The sequence below is a fragment of the Gymnodraco acuticeps genome, unplaced genomic scaffold (genome assembly GCF_902827175.1).
Source record: "Gymnodraco acuticeps unplaced genomic scaffold, fGymAcu1.1, whole genome shotgun sequence".
Classification (NCBI taxonomy): domain Eukaryota; kingdom Metazoa; phylum Chordata; class Actinopteri; order Perciformes; family Bathydraconidae; genus Gymnodraco; species Gymnodraco acuticeps.
The window spans coordinates 914393-936307 of NW_022989755.1; the positions used below are offsets into that span (position 1 = coordinate 914393).

Consider the following 21915-nt stretch of genomic DNA (forward strand, 5'->3'; position numbering starts at 1 on the left):
AGCTGTTTCCCGTTCCTCTGCCCTGCCTGACACAACCTGCACTGGTGCACGGAAGTTTCTGTGAGTCACTTTTTTGGAGCCGTGAGTCCCACACATTCTCATTAGTACCTTATTTCAACCCCTTGCTTACAATAAAGGTCATGCATTGAGCTTAAGGCAGGACATTGACAGCAATGTTCAAACGGGGACCTTGCTGGTCCTGGCATCTGTCGCCTGCAATCGGAGGGCGCGAGCAGAGTCACAGGACTAACAGGCTAGCATCTGTCCCACAACGAGAGAGGAGGAGAGGGGCGGGGGCACTCGGCTGCCTGGTGGTTAGGAACTGTCGGGCTGAGTTTCATGACAACCGGTAGCACTCCAAAAATGAAAATGCAAACATAATTTCCATGTCAGGCTGCATAAGGCCTCTCTCCACACGGCTCTCCCTCCGTGTCGACAGCGACTCGGGAGCTCGGCTGGAGCTCAGCTAGCCAGGCGATGCTCACAGCACACACCCCTGGAAGACATGTTTGGGGGGGGGGGGGAACGCCCTGAGACGTTCAACCACAACAGAATGGTCTTTGATCTAGAGATAATCACTAAAACTGTATGACAGTCTGCAATGTTTTCCAGCCAATTGTATCAACGCTCTACAAACTGGAACACATTCTTCATGCCTTCTGCGATATATCAGAACAATTTAACATGCCGCAGGGGATCACACTTAAGAATTGATATGCTGCTCAACTCAGTTTGTTTCTCTGAGATCATATGATCCAGCACTACTCTATTGCCTGTTATTCCTCCTGCAGTCCAATACAATACAGATCTTTTCTATTGCATATCCCGTTCATCATTTTGTAAAATTCAATAAATATCTTGAAAATTCCACGCCTTTAAAGCTCATAACTACAATCTCTTCTTTGCTGGCAATGAACGTGGGCCTGGTTTGAGAACTGAATATATTTAAGAAATGTCACCCTCAGTGGTTGTTCAAGCTTTTGATCTTAATTGAATAAAACCAGTACATTAACCTCAATATGTACTGCTACCCTCAGAACATCCCCTCGGGCGCTCTTAAGCCTGCCTCTTCATTTTTAAATTAATTGTCAGTGGCGTTTATAATAAATATCTAAAATACTATCCTGTCCACCCATTCCTGGAGGGTACAGTAGGGAAATATTTGGTATGACTAAAATGTTATTTGGGTTATTCTAAAAATAATTAGTTACCCTCTCCAGTGACATCATTATAGCTCTTGTGCACTCCTATTAAAACAAATAATCTGAAGAAATGCATTTGAATTCTTCAACAGGGTTCCCAAGAGATTTGTGGCGGGAATGCAAAGCACAATGTCTTCTCAATAGGTGTGTGTCTGGAGGAGAAGGATATTATCTTTCAGAAGCTAATTTTTTTCACACTGGAAAAATTCACTATGACTGAGGGGATTTAAACTATAAGTCCATTTGAATCCACATTCTCTGACAAAACAACAGCAACACAGTACACTGGCATGCTTCACAACAGCTAAAAGTCACTTCGAAAGGAGGGAGGAACACGAACTGACTGAAATCATAAAGCTAAAGACTCATAAGCAACATCTTTATCCATGACAGTGACGACGAAGCTGCTAGAGCTAGACAGCACACAAGCTAAAGACACATTGCACGGATAACACAGTGCATGTTACAGACACTGAAGAGCACATGTCATGGCGACAACTTACAGGCACGTAAAGTGGCTGAGCAATCATTAACAGAGACAGCAGAGAGTGGGATGTCGCGTCGAGGGGAGTCCATGTTACAACGCACATTAACTGGCATGCAAGAGCAGTCCCGCTCTGAGCGGCTGCAATCAAAACAACATGCCAGTCTGATTTTCTTGTAGGCGGCCGTCTTGGCTACAGTCACGGGTTCAGACGAGAGGAGAGGAAGAGCAGGTTAATGTAGAGGGTCGTTCTGGAGGAAGAGTGGACAAAGGCAAGACAGGACACAGAGGAAGGCTGCTGCTGGGATGCACAGGGTCGTAACAGCGTGCAAATGTCACAATTTGAATTTGTTTCCACTCTTTGTGGTGTATTCGATTTTGGGGGATTTCTAGGATTAGTTGGGGAAATAATGAAGTCTTAAAATCATGTGGTTTAGGGGGGAAAAGTGACATGGGGGAAGGGGAGGTCATGACTTATTTGCTTAGGAACAGAAGAGACAAGAACTTCTATGAGTTCCATCTTGTTGACACACCTTAAATAATTGTAATGCTTTCTTTATCAAACTGAGAAGTTAAACAGACATTTCTCCAACAAAAGGTCAAAGTAAATGTGACATTGTTTCTGGAATTAGAAATCCAAAAAGAATAAAAACAAATACAAGGTCCAACACTTGTTTGAAAAGACCATGATCCGTTTGACATTCTCAAGTTGCACATACCCCATGACATTGTTTTTTGCCCAAAACACCTCAGTGAATGACACTGTTTTGGGGTATGTTTCAGATAATACAATGGTTGTATCACTACAGTAAATGGTACTATTTTCCCATGCTGGTGATTTTTTAGCTTTGCTCTTCTTGCAGGGAAGTTGCATTGTTCAAAGGACTGTGGGGACATCTGGTGGTAAGAAGAAGTATGCCTATCTTAAACAGGCATGACATCATTTGTCATGCTTTGTTTAGGGATGCTAAACTAAATACATTAGTATTTTAGGTATTGCATAGTCAGCTGTGTCATTGTCTCTCTGGGTCTTTCAATACAATTGTTATAATATTTTTATCTAAAAGTATATTTTTTGTATTTGTTATGTTTTCCTCGATTTGAATGTGACGTGCACATGTCAATAGGCAGAGGGATCCAGGCAGCATCAACCATTTTACATGCAACATTTACAGTACACAGTAAACATATTGCTTCAGTCGGGGTAGCAGGCTGTGTTTTCGGAGGGGAAATAAATCCACACTACTCACAATATATCACTATAAAGTGAATTTTTAAGGAAAGTGTCAAGTTCCCAAGCAGCAGGAAGAAAATACAGCACATGTTAAGATTAGGTGTAAATGGTAACTGTGCTAAATCCAAGAGAGAGAGAGCGCAACAAAACGTTTCAAGACACACAATCCATCCAGGTACCTGTGGTGTTAACAGTCTCTCTGAATGCCTGTTAACATCACTAAGTTATCAATGAACTGGAACAGCTATTATGCAGAATAAAACATAGCATACACCTACACATGCAAACAGACAAAATGCATATTAAAACTGTTTTCACGGGTGGTTTGAGAGAAGTAAACTAGCTTGTTTCTTACTTTTCTGTGTATCTATGAGAGGTGGGAATCATAAGGAAGAGAATATGCTAAAAAGATTAATCATCAACCAGACACACGAAAAATAAATAAATACTTGACTGATCAGTTCACCAAAATCGCACAGGATAAATCACAAACCTGACCACATTATTACTTGTGGAAAGCTGTGTTTTCTAAATTATGCTGAACTGACTTATTAATGACAGCAAATGTTAATGTTATATAGCAACCCAGTCTCACGGCATTTCGTGTTCACCAACACGATTTTTAATCTATTGATTCGTGTTCACCAACACGATTTTTAATCTATTGATTCGTGTTCACCAACACGATTTGCCCCTTTTTTTCGTGTTGCACAGCACGATTTTAAAAGCAATGTATTTCTACTGCCTGCAGCACGTCTTTTTCTCGGGTCGGGTCGTGGGAGACTGGAAGCTGTGTGGTTCATAAAAACATGATCTTACTCAATATCAAGCCACAATTATTGCTTTTATTTTAAATCGTATAATTTCTGACTTTTGTTGCCGTCTGTGAGGAAAATAAATGGGGCTCAGAGCCTCAGGATACGGAAATCTGTATTTTTTTATATTTTTTTCCTTCTAATTCGTTTTTCTTTTCAAAATAACACACTGTTATTTACTCACCAATAACACACAATTATCCTTGCTTTTATTTATTGGTTTAATTCCATAATCTCGGGCTTTTTTGGCGTCCGTCAGGAACTGAATTTCAAAATAAAAATAACCGGAAACAGACGTAGGCCTATAAGGGACATTTCGAGCATCATTGCGATTGTCAACATTTCTGAGTTTAGGATGGCCGAAGACACTACACTACCCATAATCCCCAGCTATCGTTTAGGACTACAGTCCCCGTAAGGTTACGCAGAGCGTCAAACAGCTGTGTGAAATGGAACGAAACCACGCCAGACTATCCAAAACTAGAATCGAACGCCCCCCCAGAACTACACATGCTGGCTATTGTGTTTCGCAAAATGTTCTATGGGACGTCTCTACTGAACGTTTTCGTTTTTCCCACAATTAGAAGTTGCCAGTATTAAACACATTGGTGTTATCAAATGTAAAACATATAATTAATAAATGGGTGAAAATCGCTATATATACCCACATGACAGCTCATTGTTACTTTGTAATTCTACTCCACTACAATTCAGAGGTTGACCTGGTATTTTTACTCCACTGCATTTATTTGAGTTACTTTGCAGATTCTGATTAATTATGTGAAATATAAACAACCCTTAAATCAGACTTTAGTTACACCTGAGTACAATTCAGGTAAGGTGATTGTCAAGTGCCAACAATCAGGAGAGATATTTGATAGTTGGTGCTTGAGAAGACTAAACATGTATCTGCAATTGACATGAATGGAAACGAGTAATAAAGTATATTCATTACTCGTTATTATATACTAATAGTTAATTAAAGACTGTATATTATGGCTATTTTGCACATCCCTTTCAAGATTTTCAAAGGTTTATTAACATATCATATACACAACTACGGTGTAGTTATGCAATGAATGAAACACTTGGGTCACAGGTTCCTCAACAGTGCATTACAAGACATCTATCAATATGTGTGTACCTCCACCATTAAACTGTCATATTCTGCACATTTCTTATTCTATCTACATACATAAGAGTATAATTCATATGTATAATATCAGTTAAAATAAGTGCTTCAACATAGTTAACATTGCAGGAAAGCAATATATTAGACGTTAAGTACTTTGTCAGGCTTAATATTTATCTGTAGATAGATACCCTCAAAGTTTTTTTCTTATTTAAAAGAAGACCTTAATCTGTTATTTAATGTTTAAATAAAGGTTAATTCGTTTTTCTGTTTTGCACCTACTCCTATTAATATCTTTGTACATCCTGCACTAAACTGTTTTATTGTAGAGATCACTTATAGTATCTTCTTGATTTTTTATATTCTATATTTATACTTTCCCCCTATGAAAGTATGTAGGCTACTCTTAATATTTTTTTAATCAAATATAACACAATAATTCAATAACGTGCTTTAACCACTAGGAGGTGCACACAAGGTACACACAACCATAATAACTTTGTATTATTAGTGTAGGACTTATGTTTTCGTACAACATCTGAAGTTGTGTAGTTTTATGCATGCTTTCACATAATTTTACAGCATATTGCTATACTATTTCAGACTCAGTATTTACATTCTTACATTCTTACATTCAAAGAAAATCAGTAATATTTTTAAAAACTACAGTCCTTTTATATCAGCTGTGCACCGTTATGGTTTAAATATAACCTATCTGTGAATTAGATCAAATGTAAAAGTCAGCCGAATTAGTGTTGATACTGCAAGGAGACGTATTGTGTGAAGAGAAATTGAAGATGTTGTTTAATTGTTGAATATATTTATGATCCACGTCAAGTATTCAGTTTCGGCGGCATTTTCTCAGTTTTTCCAAAGGTCTTCTCATCAGGGCTCTATAAATAAAGAACTACGGCAGATCTGTAATATGTAATGCAGCCGAACCGTGTATTACAATGCCGTTATGTGATGACTTTCAAAGAGAAAAGCAAGAGCGCTCAGAATTAAGTATTATTTTATTCTTTTAAAATGTTTTCCGGATTTCATATCATATAAACACTAAATCCCAGCATGCATTGCGGCTAAAACATCCAATAAGCGAGCTTAAAACCATAGCTGAGGATCTTGGGTAATCACTCGAAATGCCTACATCTGTTTCCGGTTATTTTTATTTTGAAATTCAGTTCCTGACGGACGCCAAAAAAGCCAGAGATTATGGAATTAAACCAATAAATAAAAGCAAAGATAATTGTGTGTTATTGGTGAGTAAATAACAGTGTGTTATTTTGAAAAGAATAACAAATTAGAAGGAAAAAAATATTTTAAAAAATACAGATTTCAGCATCCTGAGGCTCTGAGCCCCATTTATTTTCCTCACAGACGGCAACAAAAGTCTGAAATTATACGATTTCAAATAAAAGCAATAATTGTGGCTTGATATTGAGTAAGAACATGTTTTTATGAACCACACAGCTTCCGGTCTTCCTCGACCCGACCGGAGAAAAAGACGTGCTGCAGGCAGTAGAAATACATTGCTTTTAAAATCGTGCTGTGCAACACGAAAAAAAGGGACAAATCGTGTTGGTGAACACGAATCAATAGATTAAAAATCGTGTTGGTGAACACGAAATGCCGTGAGACTGGGTTGTATATAGAGGTCCAAAAGCGCAGCATTACAAGGGAAACTTGGACTGCACCTGTGTGTTTTGGCTGCAGAAAGAAATCCAATTACCTTTGTTCATGCACAAGTAACAGGACGTTAATAATTAATGCAGGAACTAATTGGTTTGGACACATGGCTATGTAGGTCATGTAAATACATCATCACACTGCTAGATTGATGCTAACTCAGTGCTGTGAAGAAATGTTACTGAAGTTAAACAATACAATGTTTTTTTAATGCAGTCACTTACATTTCTTGCATCCACATTTCTTTATCCTTTTGGGATCACTAATGTCATCGTGGCAGGCTTTGCAGTAAAACAGGGCCCTGTGGAAGAAGTCCCTTATTAAAATGGTAGCAGATAACAAAACATTTGTGATCCCTGGTTTTCTAAAATAAGTCTCGAAAGTGTTTTAGGCATGAGTTGGAATGTGTTTAAAGTAAAACGTATTAAGTTATGTAGTAAGTTGCAAGCACTGGTAGCATGTGGTCCAACCCACCAGACTAACCAAACAAACCTCCTCTGCTACTTGATTCTCGCAAGCAATAAATCCTATACTTGTTGCAAAAATCATTAGCTTACAAAAAGCTAACAACATGTCAAGCTTATAGTCATATTGTACGAACTGGTAAAATGCAACCCCACCAAAGAAATCCTCCTCTGGTACATCATCCTAGCTAGCAACAACACTTTTCCTTGTGACTTCAGCTAACAAATTGCTAGCTAACAACAACCAGCTATCAACATGTTAAGCTAAGTAGCATATTGTAAGGTTTACAACACTGTGTAGTTTTACTTTTAGACTCAGGTCCAATGTATTACCTCTTTACTTCTTTCGCATCACTGGCAATGAAGAAGCCCAATGTCCCCTCCTGCATTTTCACGTGGTTTCCAGGGTTTATCAGGGTGCTGCAAGGATTTATAGACCAAAGTTGTCACAACAGAAAGTTAAGATCACAGAATGTACTGAGCAGTGACACGCTGGCAGGATCCATTTCCCCGCTCATTTGGCACGATAGCTTCTTTATTAAATTAAGTTGATGAAAGCAGATAGCAGTGACACATAAAAGAGTAGAACATTTGCAGTATAAAAACCACTAAACACAAAGCTTCAGCTGTGTTTAAAGAAACCAACGGCCACTTTTCTCATGAATTTGTCAGGATGTTATCAAAATGCCTCTGATGTCTGTGAACAAACCAATTTAGCACATTTTGTAAAGCGGCTTGTGTTTGCAGTCAAACAGAGGAGCTGATTCAAAGTAGCTTCATCACTGAAGGTAAATGCCGACAGCAAACACACCTGCGTGTTGAGGTTTTTGCATCCATGAATTGTAATGACTTTAACCAAACACTGTGAACACATCCACTTACCTGCACTCCCTTTGATCAGACTTGTACTCTATAGCTATCAGTAGCAGCTTTAGCTTCACATAGCAGAGTCTGCAAAAGAGAATAACAATATAATTAGACTTAACGCACGGTAAATATTTGTAGTTTTGCAAAAAATCGTCTTAGCATTTAGTGCCACCTTTTTCTACTTAAGGTCTGATTTATTAAAAGCTAAAACGTACAAATGCAGGTGTTTATCATAATGAAAATATGGCCATTCAAGGATTTTAAGAGAAATTGCTCATACATGTATGGAGGCCAAACAGTGCCAATCGCAAAACATAATAGGTAGAGGGAATCAGAAGAGAAGACCACAAAGCATTTCAAATCTTTGTTTCTGTGTACTTACTCGCAAATGACAGGGAAGGACATGCCAACGAAGGCACTCGACAGGTACTCGGTGTACATCTCATTGGCCACTCCTTCTAGGTAATACTTCTGCCATGTGTCCTCCTCAATCTATAACAAAGATTTAACACAAAATACAAACAGCTTGTACCATGTACAATGTTTTATTTAATTAAAACATTTATTTATATGTTTTACACGTTCCTCCCCACCCAGTCACCAGTTGTTGAACATGAGCCTCATCTGGGACAATTATTATTATATATTTCTACTACAACTTTTTCATGGCCAACTTTACTTCTGAACTCAATCCAGTGATCACAGATGGCTGAATATTAGCTGTGGCTACCTTGATGAAGGACCTCATGGAGAAGAGGTTGGCCAGCATGGTGGAGAGGCCCTGAGCCAGGCAGCTCTGAGCGATGAAGCCCAGCTTCAGCTCCGCAAGGCAGATAGCATCGTCTCCCTCCTTCCAGTTCCAGCTTGGGATGTTCAAAAGGTGGGCCTGAACACAGAAACATGTATACACTTGTTCCAACATTTAAAATGTAGGCGGACAAAAGGTTAAACAATAAAAAGATCCAACATATATAACACCCAAACATGATCAAATATGAATATAACATAAGTAAAAGCAACATATTTTACCAACCTTATTGTGGTACTGCAACATTTGAGTGATTATTCTGATCTTTGGATGGTAGTTCTTGATGGATATTACTCTGATGTATGACAGAAATGACAAAAACAAAATCAGAACATTTCTAAACAGTTTTCCTAACTTCCTGGTATGTGGTATCATTCTTAAACATAACAACATCCTACAAATTAGAAAAACAATTTTTTATCATTTATATTATTAACTAAATCCAGAGCTGGCAATCATTTATGCCTATAGATTTAAAACTGTTCGAGTCTAATAAAATAACACTGCTGTAACAGATTCATATTTTCTCTCTTTAGGCTTTATCATTGAACATGTTTACTTATACATTTCTGATTGAATTGTTCTCCTTAAACCCAATAAAATAACTTAATCACAGGGTTTACCTCATGATGTTGGATGCATCCTCAGCATCGGGGTCAGCACAGTATTTGTTGGCTAAGATTAAACAGGCATCAGCTGATTCGATCTGGAATAAAGATCACACACAGCAAACACACATCAGTAAGTATAACCTTTAAAGACAGCACAGTTTCCCTCTGAGCCACAGAGGACAAAGTATGATCTGTCACTTACCTTAACTCTGGCCAGGTCGTGTGGGTTCAGAACAGATCCTTGGTAAAACTCCACTTGAGTGAAATGACGCTTGAACAAGGCTTCCAGCTCAAGATTAGGGGAAATACTGAGATACAAAAATAAACACTCAAATCTGAGGAGGAATATCATTTCCTATCTCCAGAAGATTTTTTTCATGAGTAAGGAAATGTTCTGTGTTGTACTTACTTATGAAGAAAAACAATTTCTACATTGACATCATCCCTGTCCTTGTGTAGGAAGTCTTTTAGAAAGTTGGACACACTCTCAAGTGTTATATGACCACAGACCACGATGTGCCTGGAAAATGAGTGGCAGAATCATAATGAAACTAAAATGTAGTCAGAATAACATTTAACAAACAAAGACAGACAGACACATTGATGTTTCAGCTTCATCTTTGTCCTGGAATCAAAAGGTAAATCTAAGATGAGAGAGATGTAATGGAAAAATAATCACTACCGTTTGTATTTAGGTGATTGAATTGAAATAATAAAAACGATGTTACAGGAAGGATGTTTCATGTTCCTGTCGTGACGAGAGAGGGCTGAATGAGAAGGTCAGAGAGCACTGTGGATTTCAGTATGAGATTATAAAGGATCAGAGTTTACTTAGATGGAGATTATAAAATCAGCACACAGTTTATCTCAATTCCCACATTATCACAGATCCTTTATGCAAGGAACCCAGTTTATGTGTATTACTTTATGTATAGTAGTAACACATGTCTATATGTATTGTTACTAAGAACATTATTTCAGATTTGTGTGATAAACATTGTTGGCTTCAATGTACAATATATACATATGTTCACCAGTTGTTTGGCTAATTTGTAAAGGAAAATTGATGAGTACACATTTAGTGTATTGATGCTGATGACATCAAGTAGACATGATGGAGGAGAGGGAAATAGAAAAAATAATGATGCATTAATATAAAAATGTAAGGAGCTACAATCAAACATACATCTCCAGACTTTTAAAATGTTGCAACACTTTAGATTTTCGCTACTATGTAAGCTGATAAAATAATGAGTCTACTGTCAGACAGATATTCGAGTGAGTAATTCTCACCAAACACAAACAAACAAATCGTTTCAAATCTACTAGTACGTTGTAAGTTCGTTGAAACATTTTCAATTCACCAATAATAAAAAAAGTAGACAAAATAACAAATACAAAATTGTACACGATACACAAGAAAATATTTGTTTTAACAAAAGAAGCAATGATTTGGTTTAAGAGAGTTTCCCAAACCAAGTCTGACTTCTTCCAAACGAGTGAACAAGCACAAAAGCATGCTACAACAAGCAGTTGTTTATTTGGAGGCATCAAGCAGAATCTCACTATCTTTAGAAACAGCGGCAGATCTTTGGACACTAACGTGTATTATGTGTTAAAGGAATAGTAAGACTTTTTGAGAAATTCACTTTTTTTGCCAAGTTGGATAAGATGATTGATGCTACTTTCACATCTGTGCTAAGCTAAACTAAGCTAGTTTATATTAGTCTAGCAGGGGAAAACAGATATTCTGGTTCACATGACATACCATCTTTGAATCTCATAAATCAACACATTGTATGTTATTTTAAACTTTAAACAAAAATACATGTACAAATGACAAGTTGTATTTAAATGGTGATTTACTTGCTAAGCTAAGCTAATGGCTTCCTGGCTCTAGTTTCCTGGTTATTCTACAGACATGACAGTTGTATCGATCTTATCACCCTACTTTCAGCAAGAAAGTTAAAATGTGTGTTCACCAAAATGTCAACTATTACTATAAACTCAAGATAAATGTTATTTAGTCCTGCGGGTGTAGGTCAGACTGAAGATAAAGGCCAAGAATGTTCAGAAGCAAAGCATGACAAAAAACAAGCATAGCAGCACAAATGTTTCCAAGACAGAAAAACAAAATTCCAGAGATCGGCATGAAGCAAGCAATGGCATACAGGACTCTATGATTTTGAATCACTTCATTAAAAAATTATGAAATTCAACATCATAAATGTGTTATTGTGGCTTCATCAATCTCAATAACTTTGTTTAAAAATAGCGTTTTTCATAAATTCACCACATTTAAGTTGAATTTCTTAAAAAGAAAAATCCCTAATTACAGTACCTCTAAATTCACTAAAGTGTACTAAAGTGTACTAGGGTAAGGTATTAATTTAGCTAACTATTAATCTGTATGTTCCTTTGATGTGATGACTGCAAACACTTGACTTACAAACACAAATTTGGCACAAATGTACATTGACAATAAGCAGCATCATTACAAGAAGGACACCACAAATCATGTAGGATTTTCTTAGGAACAGGAATTGTGATACACCTGTGAACTGGTGCGATGGGGGTGATCACACCAGCCTAATTTTGTTCTGAAATAAAGTTGTTTTTCATGCACAGTAAAATATCATTCTTTAATATGTTGATAATTATTTTATCTACATTTATTTTTTTAAACTTTTAAACCAATGGCTGGTTAAAAGTTTAATCAGTGTCAAAAATGACTGCTCAAGTTATTGAAAAATATATGTAAAAATAATATATATAGTAAATATTTTTCCAACTGTTTCATAGATAGAAAACCCGACATGTGCCATCTTTAAACATGACAATAACAATATGTACATGATTACGCAGCAAAAATATCCATCCTTAAGTCATGATTGTCTCTTTTGAGGTCTCAAAAAAACGAAATGAATGTGTCTGGCGATACAAGTTACTCAAAGAAACGCCTAATCAGAGTTTAGTCTTTGAAATGCTTTTCCCTATATCAAACATGTTCTATTGATAATGTAACTTTTTTCGATTGTTCAAAATCAGGTCAAAAGTATCCAGTTTACCTTAAAAGAGAGCCTTTATAATTCAATAACAGACAAAAATAACTTGTTGGGATAGAGATATCTTTGCAATGTAAAAGCAGACAGTCGTCCATGACATACAGCAATGACAGCTTGGACACATAAAAGCAGCAGCAAAACAGTGAATTGAAGTCTACACATTAATCATGGCCAAGTTCTTCAGTCACAGTGTGACTTTAGTGCTAATTGAGATCATTACATCTCAAATTACAGTTTCATAATGTCTATGAGAGAGCCACTTTAGTCACACAACCACACCAATAAAAGTTAGCTGTTTTTTTCATTTGTTTGACTTACTTTCTGCCTCTGGTCGAGTTATAACTCCCTCCATATTTCTTCCGATTAAGGATGAGAGCAGCAATTTCTGGCACGTAGCGAGCAAACATGGCCTACATGCATGAAAAAGAAAAAGAAAAAGGCATGCAGAGAAGGTTCTACTGCGGCGGAGGCAGTAGAGCCTCCTTTAATACTTACTTTCTCCCATTAACAGCACTATAGGAACCACCATATTTCTTGCGGTTTCCTATTAACTCTATGATTTCAGGGACGTAGCTCGCAAACATGGCCTAAGGAGAAGATAGGAGACAGAAGAAGAGACTAAAAAAAAGATAGGCAAAGAAGAGCAGGTCCTCTTTTTCTACTTTAAAAGAAATCTGTCTCAAAGAGGAACTCTACTGTGTGCAGGAGAAGTATTAGTATTTATCCAGAAAAAAGAAGAAAAAAAGCTCATTCAAATTAGCCGTCTGAATGAAGCCTTAAGTTCAATCAGTTACATTCCAAATGTCGAGAAAAGCATGAATGTGAAAAAGGAAATCATAAGGCCAATATTTACGTATATTGGCAGAATATAGGAGAAAAATGACAGCTGATGAGTGGTATGTCAATCTGCGATAGAAAAATAGAAAAATTAAGAAAAAGCCTTATGTGCCATGTTTCGTCCAACAAACACTTGTCAGGTTGATTTGAAAAGCACAGCCCTATGGATGGAAGACATTAACTCTACAAAACTGCTCTGACTGTGGTTAAAAGGGAATCAAGTTCTATTTTACAGATTTGACTAAGAGCTAAATAAAAATGTTGAATCATCATGCCTCTGTGTTTCTGAGCAAAAGGTTATCCTGTTTAGTTCATGTAGGCTCAAACCACAATAAAATGAATCTACAGTAGTTTAACACTGAATATATTTTAGTTAGGTTTCTTAAAATTCCAAAAATGTTGTTTTACCAGACTTTCAGACAGTAACTAATATATTTCGTAAACATTTCTTCCAGCTCTTAATTTAAGATTCTGTGTAATTTAACACGAAGGTTAATATTATAATTAAAGCCTGCTGCACTGTTCAATAAGATTCAATATTATATAAATTCAAACACATATCCATCAACTTCTCCCTGCAAAATGTGATACCTTCAAAAGTTTTCCATTATTTAAAATATAATTCTGATGATTCGACCCATGTTTAGCTTTACACCATCATTTTGTTTGTACTGTCAGATGTTCTCTAAAATATCTTCGGCTACAGGTACGGATTTTTTCTGTAACATTAAGGATTTAGTTCATCCTTTTACAAATCTTCACCTGATGCAATGTATTACCTATAATAGCTTTTAAATACTTGTTAGCATAATAAGCTAATACTGCTATACATCCATCCAGCTAGGTCATGAGAAATCATCGCTGAGACAATGTGTTTGTTGGAAAGAGGGAGGGGAGGCAGGAGGGTGGAGCTACCTGAAACCGCAATACTTTTAAAGTTAATAACACATTCTTCAATATTACATGTCATATATTAATTAATAAACAACAGAATAGAACTCCAGCATTCTTCCTAATGTAATGCTGCAATACTGCAGACAACTGATACAATAGATGACATGCAACATACTGTGGTAAAGTGGAGAGCCACAAAACACCCCTATGTAAACAACAGGTGACGGGCGTCCTGAACAACACCTGTCGGGTGTGAGGATTGGTTGCATGGAGGATTCTAAGCAGGAAGAAGTAATGAGAGGGATTTTTACCAAACCGCCAAGGATGAAGAAGACCATAAAGAGGCGGCCCAGGGTGGTTTTTGCATAAACATCTCCATAGCCCACAGTGGACATAGTAACCATGAGTAAGTAGACACATTCCCAGTAGGAAAGTGCTTGGGAATTCTGGAAGTTTTCCCATGGATCCCCTGAGTTTTCCACCTGGGAAAAAAGGTTGAGATTTGAACAACAACCAAATAACCCAAAAGAAGTCAATAGAGAACACAGAAATAGAGAATCTCGACATTGCAATTATACTACTTGAGCAGCCATTACCAACAACACCAAAATGCTTTCCCATTAACTCAATGGCTCCCACTAACTTACCAAGTGAATGAATCCTGCCGCAGTTAGCCACGTGCTTATGAAGATTGAACACAGGTTTACCAGCTTTATCGAGTTGCTATTTCAAAAAGAGCGGAACAAAAGTTATTCATTATTTGATATTTGCCTTGTTGAGTACATTGTGTTCGATTAAAAAATTGATAAAAAACTGGATTCAACAAAAACCTAGCATACTAGCTCCCTGCTATGATTGTTTATGTTATTAAAAATACCCATGCATTTAGGGAAATGTTCTCCTCACTATGAATGTGAGATTTTCATGTGTGCTATTCTTAAAATAATAAAGACCATGGCCGTTTCTCAATGTCGAGTAGAGCTGCTGCAGAGCCACTATTTCAAGTATACTACGTCATCGAGTGGCGCCGAATGCTGGGCATTTAGGCCCAATCCCAAACCACGCCCTACACACTACCCCCCCTCACATTAAGTGCTGTTCCAAACCAACGAGTGTGGAGCGGTGTGGAAGGGGAGTGGGTTATCAAGCCATCAAACAGCGAGTCTGCATCGGTGCTGACTGGAGACCGGTCTCTACCTGACCGGTCTCAACGCTGTGTGTGTCCGTCAGGAAACACGCTGTTTACAAGTAGTTCCAGCCAACATCCACTGATGAATTGCGATGTTAACAACCTCATGATAACCTTATCTTTTTTTAACTTAGGATCATACCTGTGTTTAGTCTAGAAAAAGGTAAATGTGTGCATTTTATTATAAAGTTGTGTATATTTACAGATTGTTGCAAAAACTAAGAAGCTTATAAACATCAGGTTTAAAACTAAAAGAGCGAACACAATTAAAGATGTTTGGAGTTTTATTTTAGTTATTCATTTTAATGTTTTGTCTAAGAGATGCTGATTTGAAACCGTTGTTACATACAGTTACGGCATTTCCTGTTTCTGCCGGAGAGAGGGGAGGCCGTCCCAAAGCTTGCCGCTGTATTTACTCCCTCCATCTGACAGGAGGGAGCCTCATGTGTCACTCCACGGAGTTCACTCCGTCACAGAGGGGTAGTGTGTAGGGGTAGGGTGTAGGAGTAGGGCGTAGGGGTAGGGTGTAGGGCGTGGTTTGGGATTGGGCCTAAAACAGCATTTAAACAGTCCTTCGGCGCCACTCGATGACGTAGTATACTTGAAATAGTGGCTCTGCAGCAGCTCTACTCGACATTGAGAAACGGCCCGAGTCTTAATGTGGAAGTGACCTCTGTCCTCTCCTACTTTGTGTTCTGTTTTTACCTTCATCTGAATGAATGAGAGAGGAGATTATTCTTAAGCATTTTGTTACGCTGTAAACTTTGCCTGACATCTGTGCAAAAAGCTTTAATTCTGAACAGCGAGGAGACAAACAGAAAGCTATCTCGCTTAAGACTCCGTCATACGAGTACGCGTAATTACTGAGGAGTAAACTTTATATCAATTTACCAAACCTAATGATCATGCACATTTTCAGGAAAAACATTGCAACAGAGCTTAAGTTCCCCCTTCAAAAAAACAAACCTATCCATGCAAACATCCATATCACGTTCCATGCAATATTTACACATTATAAACAGTTTGCTACAATGGGAAAAATATGAATAATTTAAGTAAACTCACCTTGTCTTTAGTATATTCAAAAACTGTAAAATTTCTGAGAACTGTATCAATCTTAAGGCCCTTAAAAACCTCAAGCCTGTGAGAAAAAAGACCACAAAGCAGTTATCAGAGATGATCAACAACAATTTGAACAACATCCAACGCATTTCGACGGTGGTTTACCGAGAACACCATACCTTTCAGAGCTTCATCCATGTTTATCCACTTCATTGAACTCATTTTGATAAAAAGGTAAACTCCGACTAACCAAGCAACACTGAGCCTCACTGTGTCATAAAATAAACGTTGTGAAATAGGTAAAAAAATCTCGCTTCACAAACTGACACCGGTATTTTTAATCTAAGGAGCCTCGCAGAGCACCAGCATCTACCTGACAAACTCATTCCTGCTGGGAAAACTCTGATCATGGACGAGATAGAAACCTGGATTAAAGACAGGTGGACGCTGTCGCAGCAAACTCAATGATTAAACGTGACGTCAAAACCTAAATTTGAGGGTATTTATGGGGGAAAAAAAGCTTGTGCCTCTTGCCAAGAGTTCAAGGACGGCTAAACACAAACAACAACAACAACAACAGTGACACACCAGCCAGAGCTCCTGTACATGATCACTGATTGACTCTATCATACCATCATTTAAGCTATATACCTTAAATCACAACCTTATCATAAGCAGTTTACCAGTTTGTCGAAAAAAATTGGATTATTAACAGATATCACAATCTCCAATTAAAACATACCTCATAAAGTAAAATAACACTTTTGCTTGTTATTGTTAAGTACAATGCACTTAACTAAATGAAACCTAACATAGGAGTTTAAAAGCCAAATGACTCATAGATGTGACTCAAGTTAGAAAAAAGCCACTGCAGTGTCGTCGGGGCTGCATTAACAATTAAAAGCCAACTCAAGCCAAGTGAAATCCATCTCTGCTTGCTTCAATCGGGGGGGGACATTTCCCTGCTGGCATTGATTGTGAGTGTAAATGCCAAATGACACAAAGACGTTACGGGAAAAAATGTAGCCTGAGAAATATAAATACATAATCTTTTAGGGAATGACGTGAATCATCGTGTGCCTGGCCAGAACTCGTTTTTCATTTCAAGTGAGCGTTTGCCAGATGGGGGGGCATAATACAGAGCAAATCCTGATCCTGAACCGGATCCAGCTGGAGTCCAGAGCCCTCAGCTTTATGGGAGATTCCCCTCATTCACACGTTCTGCAGGTCTTACCCCAGTAGGAGATTACATGGAAGCATGAACTGAGGCTGTGGCAGATGCCGTCCTCGTCCACGCTGACCTGCCCGTGGGTCGTCCTGACCCTGTAGCCCTTCTGGAAGAGCTCGCTGGTCGATTTCTTTCGCCTTCTTGTGTGAGAAACCGTCTGAGAGTGTGTGCCTCCATCGGGCCCCCTGTACGTTAACATCTTTGTAGGAATCATGTCTGCAAGTTACTTTGGGTAGACAATAAAAAAAGAGTCCAAAATCTGCTTCACATCCACATCTTTGCTATTCTGCATTCACGTTGCCAGCTTTCATGAAAAATAATTATATGATCCTCCTCCAAAAAAAGTGAAAAGATACAGGAGCGTTCATGACGTGTCCATCCAACAGGTCAAAGGAGTCTTTATGAAGAAGCCTTTATATTTGTTTTACCTCAGACCTATAGCATCCTCGCTGTGATCAGGCGTGTCCAGCGAGCTTAAAGCAAACCCTTTTCCCATCAGGATATTAGAGTGTAAGCTCCTTTAGGATTCATCCAGGGAAAGGAAGAGGCCAGACAGCGAGTCGGTCCAACAGCTCGCTCCACAATTCCTATAACCCCGCGACTGCTCCCGACAAACCAAATGTCATTCTCTAATCTTGGACAAGAACAGCATGGCTCGCCTTTATAGCAGGAAACAAGTCATGTGAACGACCAGCAAAGCTGTTTATGGACAAATGACAAGCTTTGGCAATCTTTGTGTTTTTCTATGGATTTAGTGCTTCTGCAATAATCCCTAAATTAATCACAGATGATGTAATAACCGCTATTGTAGTCAACGTTACACCTAAATGCGCAGCATGAAAAATGTCACAGCAAAGAGAGGAAACACAACAGCTGATGTAAATCTATATCCTCAAAGTCCATTTAATCAGAAATGTGTAACCAATTTTTTTTATATACAGCATGTCTCACTGATGTACAAACACAAATGCCCTTAATTAAACTATAGTAATTAGAAAGGGGTAACGTTTTTGGATTCATATGCAGTTTTTCATAAAGTAAACTGTCTCAGATATGAACTCTTTAGTTCCCAGGTCCTACAGTTTAGGGAAACATGTATGCTACTTAGTACTAATTATAGATAAAAGAGATACAGTGTTTAAGTAAGGTATAATATGAGCTGCTGGCAGAGCCTAGAGCAGTGATTCCCCACCTGGAGGTCAGGACCCCCAAAAGATTCACAACATAATATGATTGGCAGAATGGACATTTTGTTTTTACTACACACAGTTATGTTAATCTTTCAGGCCCTCCATTAATCTGAGCTGTTTCATGTTGTTTTATTTATAACATGCTTTTTTAAATCCCTCTTTAATATGAACTGTGAGATTTAGTGTTAGTTGAACCCAAAGAGCCTCTTTTTAAGAGTTTTAAACTTCAGCTCAGAGAAAAAGAGTGGGCGTGAAGAGATTAATATCTTATCTGGAAGAGTTATGATCCGTTTGTCTCATAATATTTGCACTTGATTATTTTCACAGTCAGAGATAAATGTTCTGCTTGTATTTTACCCCTGAAGCACGGCCGAATAAACTCTACCGAGTTCAGATTTTGCAGTAAAAAAGTATTATTGCGCATGAAGCAACTGCATGTTGTTTCCCCATCTTCTACGCAACATCAACAATGTGCGTACTGCTCTCACCCTACCCCATGCATCAATGTTAACAATGTTAGCACGAGAGAATATTAGCACATACGGCGTGACATGTTCAGACAGCAGGATTGGCCGACTGGCAGAGCGCCCGGTGAAATGTGGAGTTTGATCAGAAGAGGGAGTCGGACAGCTGCGAACAGATGCTGCTGAGCTGGGCGTGACCTTTGTTCGACCTCAGTTCAACTAAACAGTAAATAAGTCACTAATCCTGCACGACCTACCGCTCCCTGACCATATTGACCGAGATTATTTCTGACAAAAAATGTTTTCCTGTTCTAAAAACAACCGGAAATGTCCGTTTATTCTTTCTGCTTCATCCTAACTTGAATAACAAAAATGTGTTCGAATCAATAAAATATAATACTCTTTTGGACACAATACAAAATAAAGTATTGGGTAAGTGGCGCATGTTGTTTTGTGCAGTCTGCATGAAGTGAAAATAAGAGAACTGTGCAGGGTGCATGGATCCCAGAGCCAATATGCATTTGAATTATATAAAAAAAGACGAAATCGGAACAAAAAAGCACACATGTTAAAATGTTGCATATACATTGTCCATAGGAAAACACAGAGATTGACCTAATAACAAAACTGAATGCAGCGATGAGGAGATTAAATCAATAAAAAAATTAAAACATCAAGTATCCATTAACTTGAAAGTAAGCACCTTTTGCTACAGAAAGCAATATAATGGCCAGGAACAATGTATAGTAACTATCATTGTAATTCAAACGACAATGACATGGCCAATCTTCACTGCTGCCAAAATCAAGACAATACTGTTATACTCTCCTATGTCCACTAGATGGCACCAGGTACCAGCACTAGCTAGTTCTACTTTTATTGTTTTCACACCAAAAATCACAGTACATCAGCCTGGGGGAAACACTCCTACACGTTATGCAACTGTACCTATCAAGCAGACATATTGACTCTAAAGCAGAGGGTGTTCATTGCTGGTGTTAGCAATACGGCAGGCTTGTACCTCGGCTGACAGGAGAAGAAAACGCAGCTATAAAAACCTGTAATGCAGCAAAAAAAAGCTCCCCCTTAATCCTGTAATTCCTCACAGACCTTTCTGAGTGATGAGTTTCACACATTTAGGAGATTGGCTTCTATTCAACCCCTCTACAAAGCCTATTACCATTTTTATCCATTGGGGTATTTCAATCAATCATATCTTGAATTCATCCGAGTGTTAGTGCAGGTGTGCTGGAGAGGTGAAGGGCATGTGAACAAAACCTGTGGAACAAAGGCCACTGCCTACAACACATGACCAAAGACATGGAAGGGATTACATCTCCATTAAAATCAACTTGCATAAGTGAACATTAAAAAGGCACACCAGATGACAGCCATATCATATTTGATAGTGTTGTCATGCGATCAAGCATTAGTTTGACGAGTAAAGCAAATAATGCTTCTTAATCGCCATGCTTTATAGTTTTCATGCTGGAGAAACATTTAATTTTAATGTATAATAATAGTGAGGATTGTTTGGACTGTGTCATGCAACATCCAACAAAAGTTACATCTGTGACAAAAGGATCAAACTTATGTGGCTGATATTGCAGCTGTGCCGTGAAATACTTGGTGGTTCTCTTTTTGTAGTTTTAGTGGTGTGCTGAGATTATCTGGTGCGTTCACTGACAGCTGTTAGACCCGTTGTATCCACCAGGAGGCAGCACAGCCTCCCTGGAAATAAAAGGCCCAGAGATCCACTGTAGGCCTGTTTATCAGCATCCTTACCCAGCCAGCTCCTGTTCAGATACACCGACACAAACACCGGAGGAACTGTGAAGAAGTCCACCACCGAGTTCACCTCCAACCAGAACCACAGCTTGTCGTTGGCAGCAATGAACTGAGGGAGATAAAGGGTTAGAGGTAAGATTCACACGGTACACTGACAAGAGTAAATAAAGATGGGAACAATTTTGAATGTTCACAACTTTAGATTTACTTACCCGGAGGCCGAAGTACAGCAAGAAGAACACGTTGAACGCCATGTCGATCTGCAGCGTGAAGTCTTTGTAGAAGTTCTGACACGACTCGATAGGACTAAAACACAGAGAGAGAAACACAATGTATATTAATATGTTACACATAGTGGTGGAGAAGTGAGGAAAGGGGTGGTAAAATGCATATATTTATTCAAAAATAAAGCATAAAAGATGCATTCTTCACTTGCTCTTTTCCAAAGAAGAGGAACTGAATTATTGAAAGAAGTGCAATAGTTGGTATTTTTCCAATGTTTTTTCTGCAGAGAAAGGACATGCATTTATTGTCACTCAAGCAAAATCTTGTAGAGATGCCTGATTAACCCTTAAATAACTGCAACAAAATCTGTCATATTCCAGGTGCTATATCACATAATGAAAATGGTGCCATTTCCCGATCTCATAGACAACATTTCAGGAAGAAATTAAATCAAACATGATGGAAATGCAGAGCAAAAGCAGTAGTTTAAGGGTTAAATGCATGCAGGGTGCATGTCTTCTTTTATGAATCAAGCAGCCATAGCAAATGCTAGCAATGCAGTGAAGTCTCACCCTCAGAAAGCTTGTATCTGGCACAAAGAATTCAAATAAAGAGAAATAATTAACCAAGTAAATGTGACTGTAAAAGGTTAGTAGGTGGATACAAAAGA

The 21915-nt window shown here is 38.1% G+C and overlaps 1 protein-coding gene across 31 annotated transcripts in view; it reads right to left on the bottom strand.

Annotated features, from left to right (window-relative positions):
* The window catches only part of LOC117543371 (calcium-activated potassium channel subunit alpha-1), a 77654-nt gene that overhangs the window by 19428 nt on the left and 36311 nt on the right, over nt 1-21915 (bottom strand). For 6 of the 31 annotated variants that reach the window (XM_034211747.1, XM_034211729.1, XM_034211839.1 and 3 more), the window contains exons 4-18: nt 21233-21326; nt 21018-21129; nt 16354-16429; nt 14747-14822; nt 14411-14581; nt 12864-12955; nt 9713-9823; nt 9506-9611; nt 9316-9398; nt 8918-8987; nt 8615-8770; nt 8267-8376; nt 7900-7968; nt 7351-7437; nt 6778-6854 (exon numbers count right to left, since the gene is read on the bottom strand). In XM_034211747.1, coding sequence (XP_034067638.1) covers nt 6778-6854; nt 7351-7437; nt 7900-7968; nt 8267-8376; nt 8615-8770; nt 8918-8987; nt 9316-9398; nt 9506-9611; nt 9713-9823; nt 12864-12955; nt 14411-14581; nt 14747-14822; nt 16354-16429; nt 21018-21129; nt 21233-21326 — 1490 coding nt within the window. Of the gene's footprint in view, nt 1-1705; nt 1880-2936; nt 2946-3275; nt 3288-6777; nt 6855-7350; nt 7438-7899; nt 7969-8266; nt 8377-8614; nt 8771-8917; nt 8988-9315; nt 9399-9505; nt 9612-9712; nt 9824-12686; nt 12779-12863; nt 12956-14410; nt 14582-14746; nt 14823-16353; nt 16430-21017; nt 21130-21232; nt 21327-21915 lie in introns of all 31 variants that reach the window. The other 25 variants (XM_034211642.1, XM_034211603.1, XM_034211662.1 and 22 more) reach the window with 9 other exon arrangements.